The sequence below is a fragment of the Trachypithecus francoisi genome, unplaced genomic scaffold (assembly GCF_009764315.1).
Source record: "Trachypithecus francoisi isolate TF-2019V2 unplaced genomic scaffold, Tfra_2.0 Lachesis_group19, whole genome shotgun sequence".
In the NCBI taxonomy this organism is placed as follows: Eukaryota; Metazoa; Chordata; class Mammalia; order Primates; family Cercopithecidae; genus Trachypithecus; species Trachypithecus francoisi.
Genome location: NW_022681464.1, coordinates 5,606,429 through 5,622,337, shown reverse-complemented (window position 1 = coordinate 5,622,337; position 15,909 = coordinate 5,606,429). Strand labels below are relative to the sequence as shown.

Below are 15,909 nucleotides of genomic sequence, written 5' to 3'. Positions count from 1 at the left end.
TCCCACCCTTAGATGCTGCTGTGGGGCTAGAGCCCAAAAGGGCCTGTCCCGGTTCCTGCACCTGCCCTTATGCCTACTCCCCATTCCATAAGGGGTTTGAGCTTACAGCAGCAAAGAGAGAGCCACACCCCCATAGCACACCCTGTGACGGGGGGGGGGGGGGGGGCAGAGAACTCTCCCGTCTCAAACTCAGGTAAACTCACTCATTTTGAGATATTAAAATGAGAGTAAGTGGCTTGTATCCCTTCTCCTAGAGCACATCTGCCTTTTAAGAGGGCCCTTTAAAAATGTCCAAAGAGGCCGGGCGCGGTGGCTCAAGCCTGTAATCCCAGCACTTTGGGAGGCCGAGACGGCGGATCACGAGGTCAGGAGATCGAGACCATCCTGGCTAACACGGTGAAACCCCGTCTCTACTAAAAAAATACAAAACTAGCCGGGCGAGGTAGCGGGCGCCTGTAGTCCCAGCTACTCCGGGAGGCTGAGGCAGGAGAATGGCGTGAACCCGGGAGGCGGAGCTTGCAGTGAGCTGAGATCTGGCCACTGCACTCCAGCCTGGGGGACAGAGCGAGACTCCGTCTCAAAAAAAAAAAAAAAAAAAAAAAAAATGTCCAAAGAAACAAGATGAAAGTTTGGCCAGGCATGGTGGCTCACACCTGTAATCCAAGCACTTTGGGAGGCTGAGGTGGGTGGATCACTTGAGGTCAGGAGTTCGAGACCAGCCTGGCCAATATGGTGAAACCCTGTCTCTACTAAAAGTACAAAAATTAGCTGGGCATGGTGGTGGATGCCTGTAGTCCCAGCTACTCAGGAGGCTGAGGCAGGAGAATCACTTGAATCCAGAAGGTGGAGGCTGCAGTGAGCCGAGATCATGCCACTGCACTCCAGCCTGGGTGACAGAGACTGTCTGAAAAAAAAAAAAAAAGGGAAAAAGAAAAACAAGTACTGTGGAGTATCACATACAGCTTTGGATTCAGCTGCAGCATGGTGGGCAGTAGCGGCACACCGTGCTCTGGAGCAGGTTCTCTTAGAGTTCCAGATCTTCCAGCATTGTGGCCCTTGGGTTCCTAAGAGGCCCTGTCCCTCCCAGCAGCCTGGGATGAGAAGGAAAATGGAGGCTGAGCTCCTTGCCTTTCCCCCTCCTCATCGCTCCTTTGCAAACACTTTTCTTGGTCTGGTGGAAGATATCTAACACAGCCATGGGTCTCAGAGAAGGGGTGAGTATAAGAGCAAACAACAAAATGACATCTCTCCCTTTTCCTTTTTCTCTATGTAAAATGGCTCTTTACCATTAAAAAATTAAGTTTGAGTTATAACTCACATACTGTAAAATACACTCCTTTAGAGTGTACAATAATTGTTAGTATATTCGCAAAGTTGTGCAACCATCACACCCTATTCTGCCCTATTCTCCCCTCTTCACAGATCCTGGCAACCACTAATCTACTTTGTCCCTGTGCCTGTTCCCTCTTTAATTGATCCCGTCTGTCACGCACGTAGTGGCACAAGGGAACAAGAGCCCGTATTCTGCTCAGAGCTCATGAGTCTTTACGAGGCCTTGCTCATCAGGCTACTGGTCCATGTGGATGCCCTTCAGAAGGAAGGGCGCAGGGCACTTAGAGCACCGAGGTCTCTGTTTTATGGCCTGGGAAAGGGTTGTTCTGCCCTTTGCCCTTTCCTCACCGAGCAGAAACTATTTCCTGCCCCTTTAGTAGTGGAAAGACTGTGAACCAAACCCATTGAGTCGCTGATTATCTCTAACAGGCGGCTTTAAAAATGGAAACGTTTAAGGTTATTTGCCTAGTTATATGCTGTTTTAATTATTTTATCATGTACAGTAAGTATCCAGAACACTCCTAAGCCCTGACCCATACTTGAACAACTTAATGCTGGAAGCCTGAGAGATTGCCAGAGACGACAAGCTGTCCATGAGATGTGCATTTTCTTTTAATACACGCCAGCACTACTGAATTTCTTCCAGGCTCTTCCTGTGTCGGCCCCCAAGTTTTAAATATAGACACTTCTCTTGGGGCAAGATGGATTTGGGTAAGAATCAGGTGGAAGAAACCATATGAAAAAGGGCCTCACAGAGTCGGAGTCCCCTTGGTCCCTGTGCTGGCCATTCATCTTTGACTCTTTCGGCTTTGCTGATCCACCCGCTCAGGTGCGGGTTCCCCTTTTAAAGCTGCCTTGCCCTTTCCTTCCGCGTGTCTTTCTGAGGGCACTGCCCACATTATGCACCATGGTTATTTGCGTACACACTTGTTTTAGTTCTCCTTAAGAGTTTGCAATTTCACTGGGGAAATAATTAAAGCATCATTTAGCTGGGCTAAAAACCTTAAATGCTTCTAATTTGAAAACCTCTTACTGCCGACAGATCTGTAACTCAAGGAAATTACTAGAGCGAGGAGCTGTGGCTGCAAAGACATCAAGGCCAGTACAGGATGAACCTGGAGAACAGAAGGACAGAAGCCTGGCTCTGACACCGGCCAGCAGTGTGACTGGGGCCAGTCCCAGCCTGGTTGCCTCCCCTCCCCTACCTGTACAGTGGAGAGAACATCACCCACGTCATAAAAGCACCCACAGGGCTTTCGTAGCCAGGGAGTTCAAGAGATGGGGCGTATGGAGAGCTCCAAAGCTTCCAAAGACCATAATTCTCTTGTTTCCTGTGTAAGCCACTCCCTTCCCCTTTTCTTACAAAGGTGTCCTTCACACACAGCTGTACCACAGACAGGGTGTGCAGACAGGCTGAGGGGAGAGGAGATGCCAGCTCCTGTGCAAAGGGAAACCGTCCTCTGAGAAGCAGCACCATTGCTTCATGGCCGTGAGGGTGGGGACACCCTCAGGAAGGACCAAGAGAGGTCGGTACCCACTACGGGGTCTGGGCATAAGGGCTGTAAAATGCATCGCTCCCTGAAGGACCCAGCATCAAATGTGAATTCTCCTTTCTGTGGATTTCTGTGAGAAAACCCTCAGAGATAAAACTCTCACAAGAAAGGCTCCCTCACCTTTAAGAGGAAAATCTTCAAAGTAAAGCTCAAGAGAAATTGTGATTCCTTTTCCAAAAATAGAACTTTTTAAAGGGGCTCTCTGATTTAGTGGGGACCTCTGGGTGGGCATTCATTGCAATCACCTAAAGCTGTAACAGCCCACTCATGGAGACCACGGGCTGTCCAGGGTTTCTTGAGGCTGCCGTGACAGAATCTCCCCCTCTCACAGCATTTTAGCTATTCCCGAGTCCACTGCGGGACAGAGAGCATTCCACCTCGCGTTGTGGGTATGTTCGTGCAAGGGCAGTTTCTCTGCAAGACTTGCACCTCCTTCAAGTCTCTCTCTGATCCATGTTTAACCTTTACAGCCCCTATTGTCATGGTGTGTTTACACTCGGTTGCCAATTACAGTTTTAAAAACGGGTATTCTCCTGACCATTCAACATGTTAAACCTTTTCTCGCTACCAGTGTTTCTCACAGAGGGTGCTACTGGCTTTGGGGCAGCACCCTTGGGTGTGGGACAGTCCTAACACCATGCAGCATCTTTGAATCATTATCCCCAACTCCATTCACTGAGACATCAAAAACACCCCCAAATGTTTGTAAAACGTTTACTCCAGAACATGGTTTTAGTGCAGGACAACTTCTTGACTTCCATCGCCTCCACAGCATGACATCCACGCTCATCGGGTGGCCATGGAGACTCCCTTTCCCACTTGGTGTAGCTCTGTGGTTCGCTGGCCAGGAGGCGTCTTTCAACCCCATCACCCAATCCTGGGCTTGGCTGCTCTTCCACTTCACTCCACATCAATGGTGGGAGAAGAGCCCTCATCCCAAGTCTAGTGACTCCAGGAACGTAATTCTTACTCAGCCCTGCTCTCCCTGGATTCTGACTTGCTTGTCAGGGGCCTGGCTGAGCGTTCTGGACTTCAGTGGCATGCTTCCTCCAGAATCAAGGCCTTCTTCACCTGGAGTGCCTCTAGCTTGCTGGGGAGCAAGTACCCTGACAGGGTCAAGGAGTCACAGTTGGGTGTATGGGAGAAGCTCAGGACCCGTGACTGCTTCCTGGCAGGAAGAGGGAGAGATCTGAGACAGTAACAAAGGCCAATATGGGAGGAACCAGGGCAGGCATTCAGCAGAACCCACCAATCTGGAAAGATGTCTCCTTGTAATGAGCTCCTCAGGCTCAAGGTGGGGAGTGGTAGCACTGCTGAGAATGGTGCAGGAAGCGCAGTAGCTTTGGGATGTTGTTTGGCTAAGGAAGCTCCCATATAGAGCCTAACACTGGATTTAACCAACTGCACGTGCAAATATTCTGCAGAAGAACATGCCTGCTTTGCAAGGGCCCCGATAGACCAATGTGGACAGACAGCATGGAGCTGCAGAGTTACAGCACTTTGTGCTTCTTCTCCCTTGGGCATGTTTCCTCATGAGGTGACTGGCTGGATCAAATAAACCCTAGAGTCCCTCCAGTAAGAGCATAAGGCTCTAAGTCACATAACTTCTATGACATCGGTCCACAAAAAGAATCTCTAAAGATGTCTTGATGGGTAACCCAAGAAAATGATAAAGAATCCCTCAGGGCTCCTCTGGTCAGAATTAGGTGGGTCAACCCATCCTTTCAGGTACTCCACTATACCATCATGCAACCTAGCTCAAGGATCCCTGGTCACATGGAGGTGGAATGTAAGAAGTATGCTTCTCTTCTCATTAAAGAGCCTTACAAGAACCTATGCGCTTCAGTGAGACTTTGTTCCCTACAAGGTCTCACATGAAAGCCAGCAGCAATTTGTGGGGCAGAGTTGTTTGGCCATGCCGTGAAGGCATACCTACCAGGACCAACAGGCTCTCTCTGGGTATTGCGACATGGATAATCTTTATTATGCCACCAAGAAACAAACGCTTCTTTTCCTTTTTGAAGGAACAAATCAGCAGAGAAATAGATGATACTGCATACAAGAGTTTCCCTTGGAAGTATACTGGGGGTGGACAAAACTTCTAAAGGGACGTAAGAGGCCAAAATCAGAGAAGAGAGGGACACCTTCTCAAAGGCTCACAGGGACAGGCATCCTTAACCTGCAGACATGCGGTATGGTGGCTCCACCCCTTTCTATCTGGAGGACTTGATCTGATCACTTAACTTTTCTTGGGTATATTTCTTTGCCCATTAAGTTAAGTTGTCACTGCCTATCTTGCCTTCCTCAATGGTCAATGTGATCCTTTCAACAAATGGTCCTGGGACAAATGGATAAATGCATACAAAAGAATGAGATTGGGTTCTTCACATCTTATACATAAATTAACTCAAAAGGGATCAAAGTCCTAAAACAGTAAAACTCTTGGAAGAAAACACAGACGTTAGTCTTTGTGACCTTGGGTTAGACAATGGTTTCTTAGCTACGACACCTAATGCACAACCAAAGAAATAGACAGATTTCTTCAAAATTAAAAGCTTTTGTGCTTCAAAGAACACTATTAAGGAAGTGAAAAGATGGTTCACAGAAAGGAAGAAAATATTTGCAAGTCATATGTCTTATAAGATTCTCATGTTCTTAATATATAAAGAACTCCTATAACTCAACAAGAAGACAAGTAACAGTAAAAAAATGGGCAAAGGAGATCAATAGACATTTCTCTAAACAAGATGTACAAATGGCTAAGCACATGAAAGATGCTCAACATCATTAGTCATCAGGAAAACACCAATCAAAATCACAAGGTATCTCTTCACACCCACCAGAAAGGCTGTAACAAAAAAGACAGACAAGAACAAATGTTGGTGAGAATGCATAGATGGTACCCTCATGTATACTGCTGGTAAGAATGCAAAATGGTACAGCCACTGTGGAAAACAGTATGGAAGGTCCTCAGAAGAGGAGCGTGTTACCATATGACACAACAATTCCACTCCAAGGTGTACCCTCCTCAAGAGAAAAAACGTGTCTACACAAAAACAGGTACACAAGTGTTCACAGCAGCATTCTTCCCCACAAGTAGGAACAACCAAACATCCATCCACTGATGAATGGATAATATAAAATGTGCTGCGTCTATCCAATGAAATAATATTCAGCAATATAAAGGAATAAACTACGGATGGATGCTGTGCATGGATACATCTTGAAAACATCCCTGAGTGAAAAGAGCCAGACACGAAAGGACACATATTATATGATTCCAATTATATGAAAAATCCGAACTGGGCAAATCTATAGAAATAGAAAGCAGGTTAGTGCTTGCCAAGGGCTGGGAGCGGGGACTATTAATGGGCACAGGGTTTCCTTTTGGGGTGATAAATACACTCTGAAATTAGACAGTGGTGATGGTTGTGTAACTCTGTATATAATGAAAATAACGGAAATTGCGTACTTTAAAAGGGCGAATTTTATAGATAATTATATCTAAATTTTGAAAAGATAACATAATGACAGCATAAGAGGTCTGTGGGTGGCCTTTATAAAGTAATACATATGATTTGTCATTATTCCAGCTCTGAAACTCATGGAGGGGTTCCTAGTGCAAAGGTTGTCAGATGCTCACCCAGCACTCACACCCTCAGAAACACTCCATATTTGCCTTTTCCTTTATCCCCCAACTATGTCCTGGGCCTCCTAGGGGAACACAGGCCCAGCCCCCTTAGTGGCCCTAGAACTGAAGCCTGCAGAACCTTGTTGCAGAGAGAAGGAAACAATTCCTCCCTACTGGCTCCGAGCTGGAGCTGAGACACAAATAGGACAAACCCTATCCATCCTAACACTGCCAGGATGTGACAAAGTAGCTTATAGTTGACCCAGGGGCCAACACATGCTTCCAGGGTAATGACTTTAAGGCTGGATGCATTTTTAAATCACTTGGGAAACCTTGTCAAAATGCAGATGTCCAGGGCTCAGTCTCAGGCTCTGACTTAACAGGTCTGAGGCCACCCAGCTTCTGAGGCTGCTGAGCATGTCCTCATGACTGACACGTAGCCCTGCGTGAGAACTCCCGGGTCAGACTCCAGTCCAAAGGAACGAAGACAGATCTCAGGCAAAAGAGTCAGACCCAAAGGCTGTGAGATCCTGAGATAATGACTCATATCATTCCAAAATCAGTTCTGTATTATTCTTCCTCTGTGGGATGTTTAATAGCAAGGGAAGTAACTGTGCATTGGTTTTAAATTCAACCGTGATTAAATAGGGAGAGGAAGCAAGCCACTTCTAAAGCTTCCCTCTAGTTCCCCAATCTTATGCTATTTACTCTTTAGGGGGTTGGGGGGAAGGAAGTTGAGGAAGAAGTGCAAGTCTTTTCAGAAAGCACCACTTTTATGAAGTAAAGGTGGGATGGTGTGAAGGAGAACTCAAGTTCATGCAGAGTTTTTTTTTTTTTTTTTTAATATAAACATCATACATTCAAGTAGTCCCCCCACCACACAGACACTTTTCGGGGTAAGCAGTATTTGCTTCACAATTTCTCCAGGACACAAAGCTGCTGACTCTCTGGAGAGGGAGACAGACGACCGCACAGGCACGAGACCCAGGAGCTGGGTGACGGGTGGATGAGCCTCTGTTCCTGGGCAGTGCATTTATCACAGTGCTTTATGTGCATAACAATGGACATATTTCTTAGCCACTGCACAGCATTTCAAATTGAGTGATACATTTTCATTTTAAATCAGACTCACAGAGAGCCATAATTCTCAGGGAGGATAAAAATAGACAGGGATAGGGAAGCCCGAGGGCAGGCTGAGGGAACACCCAGCAGCCACTGCTGTCCTGCAATGCTGCATTCCTGCTCTCTGGCTTGGTGGATTTTGGTGGCAAATGGCATCTATTAATTTGGGGAAGGGGGGTGAGAATTCCTCTTCCAGGACATCAGTAGGCTGGATGCAGGAACTCTGCCTAAAAAGCTCTCTGCTTGGGCTCTTGCGGAGCAGCCCTGTGGATAATTCATCACAGGCTTCTGCAGTACTGGGATGACGCCTTTTCTTTTCCTTTGCCATCTCCCTCACTTTGGCTGCTTCCTCACAAGGAATGTTGGAGATGGCATAAATTGTAATTCCCTCAATCAAAGAAGGCCATTGAAGTTTCTTTTGGAAACAGCTGTGCAAAGTTGTATAGTTACTTGACAAGCTAATATAAGCTGAATCACTTTGCTGTGTTGAGTTTTTAGCAGCCAAAGAGCTGAATTTTTGTAGAAAACTCCCAATTTATCCATTTATCCAGCACCCACCTCAGGTCCCTCTGGTCCCATGAAGGTCTCCTAAAGTCAGATCAATAAAATAACTGCTCAACTCCACATTGAAGCTAGCACACATTACACTTATATATTTCCTTCAGTAGCTAACACCTTACTGGGCACATAGTATCTACTAAACCTCACTTGCTTTATCCCCAGATACAGTAGACACACACCAATCTCCTGGATTAAGCAGTTAGGTAGTATTATTATTTTAATCAGAGATGTCACTCCAAACGGTTACCACGGTTGGCGGATGGAGAAGATTAAGCAATGGTGCTGAGTCAAAATATTACAGGTGTAATAGCTTCCCACCTTCTCACCACTCATCCTCAAAGTAAATGCCATCCTACGTGCTATGGCTTGGTTGTGGTGAGAGGAAAAGGATTAGGCTCTAGATTAAATGGTGAGGATGATTCCACTGCAACTCAATACAGTACTAACAAAAGTGACACAAAACCACAATGCTTCTTTCCAAAAGTTAACATTTCAAATAGCAGTTTGGGGAGGGAATCCTCTCTTTGACCCTTTAGCAAAACCTGCTAAGATGGCAAATGCCAGGAGGATATGGCAGCATTCTGGATCTAAGTCCACGCATTTAATTCACAGAATTAGAGAACGGTTCCTGTGATACCAGAAATACCGTCATTCCTTCCTTCCCTACAATTTCCACAATACCTGTAATTACAAAAATAAATGGTACAGATGCACTTGTAAGTATCTGCTAGAAAAAAGTCCGAAACAATTAGAATAGCAGTAAAAGACAGCTATCAGCTGCCCCTTAAGAGTCCAGGGGTTGTGGGCATTTTGACTCTGTTGGCAGCTCTGATTTGCAGTGAGGTGGAATGAACAGTAGGAGAATCCATTTTCTATATGGGTCTAAAGACTTTGGGGAAATGCATTCTTTTAGCTGCTAAAAATGATGCTGCCTGGATGAGGCAAAATCACACCTGGTCTCCCAGCGTGCTACAACTAGAGGAATAAGCAGTAGGAATGAGGCAGTGAGCAGCCAGAGACATCCTCTGTAACTTACTGTGGGTCCTAGCCTCAGGCATCATGCTGCTCCCTGGCAGACAGTTTCTTCACCTTTCAAGGCCCAGCTCAAGTCTCACCTCCTCAGCGAAGCTGCAGCTCCTTCTGCACTTGCACTACAACTTTGCATCTGGTTATATATATCTTGTTCTGTTTCAATCTCATATCACTTCCCTGCTGTGAGCTCCTGCTGGGCAGGGCCCATGACTTGCATCTTTCAATCCCTCCCAGGAAGCAGCACAGGGCTAGATGCTCAGTGCAGGATGAGGCATGGAAGAAAAAGATTCCCAGGAGAAACGGACACCACAAAGGCCAGCAACTGTTCTCATTCTACACAGAGCCCATGTGAGCCCCTAGAAGCAACACCCTCTCCCCACTGGCTTCCCCCTCTAAAACCGACCATTTTGCAGGGAGACAGCAAGACCAGTAGGAGTGTGGACAACACACACCATCACTCTGATTTCACACAGCAAGGCTTCAAGCTAGCTCAGCCGGTGAATCAGAGGTGGCAGAGATGTGTATAGACCTCTGCCTGAGCATGGTCTATGGTTAACCACATCAGATCCATGGACTTCTAGCTCCTCCCTAACGTTCTCCAAGGAGAAACCCTTGAAGCAACATCCTGTGCAGACTCTTGTCCTATTATTGAACAATTCATTCTGTTAAAAGTTCTTTGTGAAATCTGTGGCCCCTTGTATACTAGAGGGGTCCCAGAGGTTCCACCTGGCTTAGAATACTTCATTGTCACATGCTTCCCTTGTTTCCTCTCCCCTGCTTGACATGGTCCTCATGTTCACAGCTCCTACCTGACAAATCCTCCACGAGCTCCTTGGGTCTCTCTGCTCGCCTCCAGACTCTGCTCTGTACAGCACAGGATGGTTGTGAGGACCTGTGATCCCTAAGTTTCTCGTACAGTGATCCTCAACAGTTTAACATGGGACATTCAGCTCCAGTCTGTTTTGACAGACTTCTTTACATGTTTTTTAAACTGAGCTTCTAATTGCTTGGAGAGACTGGGAATTTCAGAGTGCTCTTTTGGGGTGGCCACACATGTTGGGATTTCACAAAAACACTACCATAAAGTGCTGAGACAGACACATTCTATCCAGATAGTTACATCCATAGGGAGATAGCTTCTTGCTCATATCCCAATGAGTAATAAATATCTTATTAAATGCTCAAGTGTCCAGTGCTGGCTGAGAACTCTAGATACATTATCTAATTCCTTACAACAACGTACCAAGTGAGTATGATCATTCTCTTTAAGGATAAGGAAACCCAGGCTCATTGAGATTAATTTACCTCTCTAAGGTCACCCAGCCAAGCAGTGTGGGAGTCAACATTTGAATCCAGGCCTGACTCCAAAGTCCAAGAATTCAACTACCAGGCTCTTTCAGCTCTCTGACAGGCCACAGCTCTGCAGTCTGAACTCCCACAAGCTAGAAAGACGAGGGAATAGTTTTGCACTGAGTCTCAGGTTTGGAGCCAGCCCCAGAGGGCAGTCTCTTAGGATCTCGCTTTACCCCTTTCTCCTCTGATAAACCTTTGCTGGGATGGTAACACTTCCTGCACACGAGCAGTAAGATGCTTGGCAGCAGCAACAACATAGCTTGGGGCAGAGAAACGGCAGGTATAGGCCTAGCTCAATCACCAACCAAGTTGGTAATCTTGAGCAGTTCACTTTCTTGTCTGTGTCTCACTTGTAAACACGTGCTTTACATCCTGATGCACCCATCCCTATAGATAACACTGAAATATGACCATGCCACAACGTCCTTTCCTCCCCAAATTGCTCTCTCCCATTTTCTACCCCAAGTTATTTCCTGAAAAAACCAAAAACAGTATATTGGTCACAACTGTAAAACAAAAATAAAATTCTAAAGCTCCCAACTATCTGAATGGATCCCTTCTCGCAGCTGCAGGCATTCCAAAGATAACCTGAAACACTAGTCCAGGCCATGCTGGGGATGGGGAGCTGGGCATGCCTCATTATACCCTCCTCCCTTTGGAATTACTGATAGAACAGACTCTAAATCTGATAAGAAATGTTTATAATCTATTCTCTCTGAAGCCTGATACCTGGGGAGTTCAGCTGCATGATAAAACCTTGGTCTCCGCCACCTTTTATCATAACCTAGACAGTCCTTTCTATTGATAATATCCCAACCAATTGCCAATCAGAAAATCTTTGAATATGCCTGTGACCTGGAAGACCTTCCGGTTGTCCCACTTGCCTGAACCAAACCATTGTATATCTTACATGTGTTGAGTGATGTTTTATGCCTCTCTAAAATGTATCAAACCAAGTTGTGGCCTGACCACCTTGGACACATGTTCTCAGGATCTCCTGAGGGCTGTGTCATGGACTATTGGTCACTCATATTTGGCTCAGAAGAAATGTCTTCAAATCTTCTATAGTTCGACTCTTTTCATTGATACAACCCATTGAATTGATATCCTAACCCATAAATGGGTTGCAGCGCACAGTTCTGAGAATAGTGGATAAGGAAATGTTTTCTGTAGGTATGTCCTCTCCTGGAAGCCTGGCAGATACGAGAGTCAGGAGCAGGAGTGCAGCCAGCTGCCTGTGGAAGACGGTTTGAAAACAAGTAGCTCCACAGCTCCCTAAGGTCCTTTTCTAGTTCTTAAACTGGATGAAGATATGTCTGATCTGAACCCTGGGCTTGTAAGCAGGCACTGAAAAGCAGTGTAATTCATCAGACTAGTGGTTTGAACTCAAAACTGAACTACTACACCCATTGCCTGAGCCCCATCCCCTCGACCAAAAGGCTGATGTAGGATACTGCAGGGCAGACTGGGAAAAGGAGCGCCAGGCCTTCATCTAAGTTGACAAGCTTGGCCCACTTCATTAACAGAGTTGTTAGCTATTTGTGTTCAGACCCTAAGGTCAAAAAATGAGAGACAGCCCTAGGACACTCTCTGTCCTTTTTTCTAAGCAGGGACAGATGTGATTGAAAAGAAAATAACAGCCTTCAACCTAGCTAGAGCAGTTCATCCTGAACAATGCTGGGACCCGCTGGGTTTTGAAGAACTGCCCGGGTGTTGCAGATTACTGACAGCTCTTGTACTTTCCAGGTCAAATGTAAATTCCTAATTCCATCAGCAGCTTCCTTCTCAGGTCAAACATTTAGGAATTGTTTGTGGTTAAGTTGTTTATAGGTAATTAACCACTGCATATGAAATGGTTCCTCCACTATAGTGGGAGAGTGCCAGGTGGAGAGAAGACAGGGAGGAGGGGAGGCCTATATCACATCCTTTCATTCCCACTTCTGGTTCCTTCTATCTTCTGATACGAGCAAGTTGTTAGGACAGAGGGTCCCAGTGGGACAGGCTCTGGGCTGCTACACTGTTCAGCTCAGCTCCGATTAATGGCGGATGTTTGGTCTATATGACGCTGGTAGAAAGTGTGATTTCACAAGAGCTAGTGGGGTCACCAGCCACCCTTCACCCTTATTTCAGGGAAGTGTCCAGAGGGGATCCAGTGTTGGCATAGCTGCAACAAGCTCTGGACTGGTTCAGTGGCTTATCCGCAAGGCAAATCAGAGCATGATAGTTATTTTTTAACTCAAAGAAATTTTATTTTCCCACCACATATTTCATTCTATATTTAAAAGTTACAGGAGTCTATTGAGGAATGAATGGGTATGCGAAATGGGATACATCCATACAATGGAATATTACTCAGCATTAATAAGGAAGAAAGTTCTGACACACTCTTTAACATGGATGAAGCTCGAAGGTATACTAACTGAAATAAGCCACTCACAAAAGGACAAATATGTATTATTCCACTTATATGAGGTTCCTGGAATCACCAGATTTACAGAAGGTAGAAAGGTGGCTGCTAGGGACTGGGGCAGAGAGAACAGGGAAATATTGTTAATTCCACAGTTTCAGTTTTGCAAGATGAAAAGAATTCTAGAGATGGATGATGGTGATGGTAGCATAAAAAGAGGAATGTACTTAATACCACTAAACTGTACACTTAAAAGTGGCTAAGATGGTAACCAAGGAGGTGAAAGACCTCTACAAGGAAAAAAACAAAACATTGCTGAAAGAAATCATAGATGACACAAACAAATGGAAACACACCGCACACTCATGGACAGGTAGAATCAATATTGTGAAAATGATCACACTGCCAAAAGCAATCTACAAATTCAATGCAATTCCCATCAAAATACTACCATATTTCTTCACAGAACAAAAAAAAAAATCCTAAAATTTATATGGAACCAAAAAAGAGCCTGCATCACCAAAGCAAGATTAGCAAAACAAACAAACAAAAAAACCAACCAACCAACCAACAAACAAAAAACCCCCCAAATCTGGAGGCAATACATTACCCAACTTCAAACTGTACTGTAAGGCCACAGTCACCAAAACAGCATGGTATTGGTATAAAAACAGGCATACAGACCAATGGAACAGAATAGAGAACCCAGAAATAAGGCCAAATACTGACAGTCAACTGATCTTCGACAGAGCAAAAACAAAAAGTGGGGAAAGGACACTCTATTCAGTAAATGGTGCTGGGATAATTGGCTAGCCACATGTAGAAGAATGAAATTGGATCCTCACCTCTTACCCTATAGAAAAATCAACTCAAGATGGATCAAAGACTTAAATCTAAGACCCCAAACCATAAAAACTCTAGAAGGTAACACTGGGAAAACCCTTCTAGACACTGGCTTAGGCAACGACTTCATGACCAAGAACCCAAAAGCAAACACAATGAAAATGAAGATAAATAGATGGGACTCAAACTAAAAAACTTCTGCACAGCAAAAGAAATAATCACCAGAGTAAACAGACAACCCACAGAGTGGGAGAAAATTTTGAAATCTATACATCCAACAAAGGACTAATGTCCAGAATCTATGAGGAACTTAAAGTAGCAAGAAAAAAACAATCCCATCAAAAAGTGGGCTAAGGACATGAGAAAACAATTCCCAAAAGAAGATATGCAAATGACCAACAAACATGTGAACAAATGCTCGACATCACTAATTATCAGGGAAATGCAAATCCAAACCACAATGGGACACTACCTTACTCCTGCAAGAATGGCCATAACTAAAAGATCAAAAAATAGATGTTGGCATGGATGTCATGAAAAGGGAATGTTTTTACACTGCTGGTGGAAATGTAAACTAGAACCACTGCTATGGAAAACAGTGTGGATATTCCTTAAAGAACTAAAAGTACATCTACCATTTGGGTCAAGCATGATGGCTCACGCCTGTAATCCCAGCACTTTGGGAAGCCGAGGCAGATGGATCACCTGAGGTCAGGAGTTTGAGGATAGCCTGGCCAACATGGTGAAACTCCATCTCTACTAAAAACACAAAAATTAGCTGGATATGGTGGTGTGCACTTGTAGTCTCAGCTACACAGGAGGCTGAGGCAGGAGAATCACTTGAACACAAGAGGCAAAGGTTGCAGTGAGCCCAGATCACGCCACTGCATTCCCACAACTGGGTATCTACTCAGAGGAAAAGAAGTCATTATACGAAAAAGACACTTGCACATGCATGTTTATAGTGGCAGAATTTGCAATTGCAAAAATATGGAACCAGCCCACATGCCCAGTTAATGAGTGGATAAAGAAAATGTGGTATGTATATATGAAATACTACTCAACTATAAAAAGGAACAAAATAATGGCATTCACAGCAACCTGGATGGAGTTAGAGACCACTATTCTAAGTCAAGTAACTCAGGAATGGAAAACAAAACATTGTACATTCTCACTCATAAGTGGGAGCTAAGCTATGAGGATGCAAAGGCATAAGAATGATGTAATGGACTTTGGGGACTTGGGGGAAAGGGGGGCGGTGGTGAGGGATAAAAGACTACACACTGGGTACAGTGCACATTGCTTGGGTGACGGGTGCACCAAAATCTCAGAAATCACCACTAAAGAACTTATTCATGTAACCAAACACCACTTGTTCCCCCCAAAAAAACCTACTGAAAAAATCTGAAAAGTGGTTAAGATGGTAAACATGTATACTTTCCCACTGTGACAAAGGGTGGGGGAATGGTAAAGGGGACAAGGTGGGAGTTGAGAGAAGGGGAAATCCTCTTTGCAACTCTAGCTAGCTTATCACTTAGACCAATGCCAAAAATCTGAAATCTGAAAAGGACTTTAGAGAAAAGCAGCCAAGCTGACATGACTGCTAATCTTCCCAATTTTTCAGGCTCATCTGAGAGTCTCATTTCCATCAGCATCCTGCTTGGGCCTCAGTGTTTGAGAACCGTTTTGAAGGATCCATCAGCATCCCGCTTGGGCCTCAGTGTTTGAGAACCGTTCTGAAGGATCTGTTTCTGGATGACGGTACACAAGAGGGCTCCCTGGGGAACCAAACTCTGGCTGCTCTAGGGCAGTCCCAGAAGGCAGGTGGCGGGCACGTTAGTTACCTGGATGGGTAGCCAGCTGCACTGATTCGAATCGTCTCCAACACCCCGCAGGCTCTGAGTTGCTGCACTGCTCTCTTTGGGTCAAAGCTGCCAAAGACAAAAAAAAAGCAAGACAAGAGATGAGTCGCCACATTTACAAAAAAAGAAATAAAAAAGAATATTTTCCTGCAGCACATGAGGTACCTGATGCCACTGAGTTACAGCTCATCAGGCACTCTTGAGCTAAAGTCA

The 15,909-nt window shown here is 45.1% G+C and overlaps 1 protein-coding gene across 2 annotated transcripts in view; it reads right to left on the bottom strand.

The window, feature by feature from the left end:
- The window catches only part of MYO5B (myosin VB), a 401,963-nt gene that overhangs the window by 98,164 nt on the left and 287,890 nt on the right, over positions 1–15,909 (bottom strand). For both annotated transcript variants that reach the window (XM_033177765.1, XM_033177766.1), the window contains exon 17: positions 15,679–15,765. In XM_033177765.1, coding sequence (XP_033033656.1) covers positions 15,679–15,765 — 87 coding nt within the window. The remainder of the gene's footprint in view (positions 1–15,678; positions 15,766–15,909) is intronic.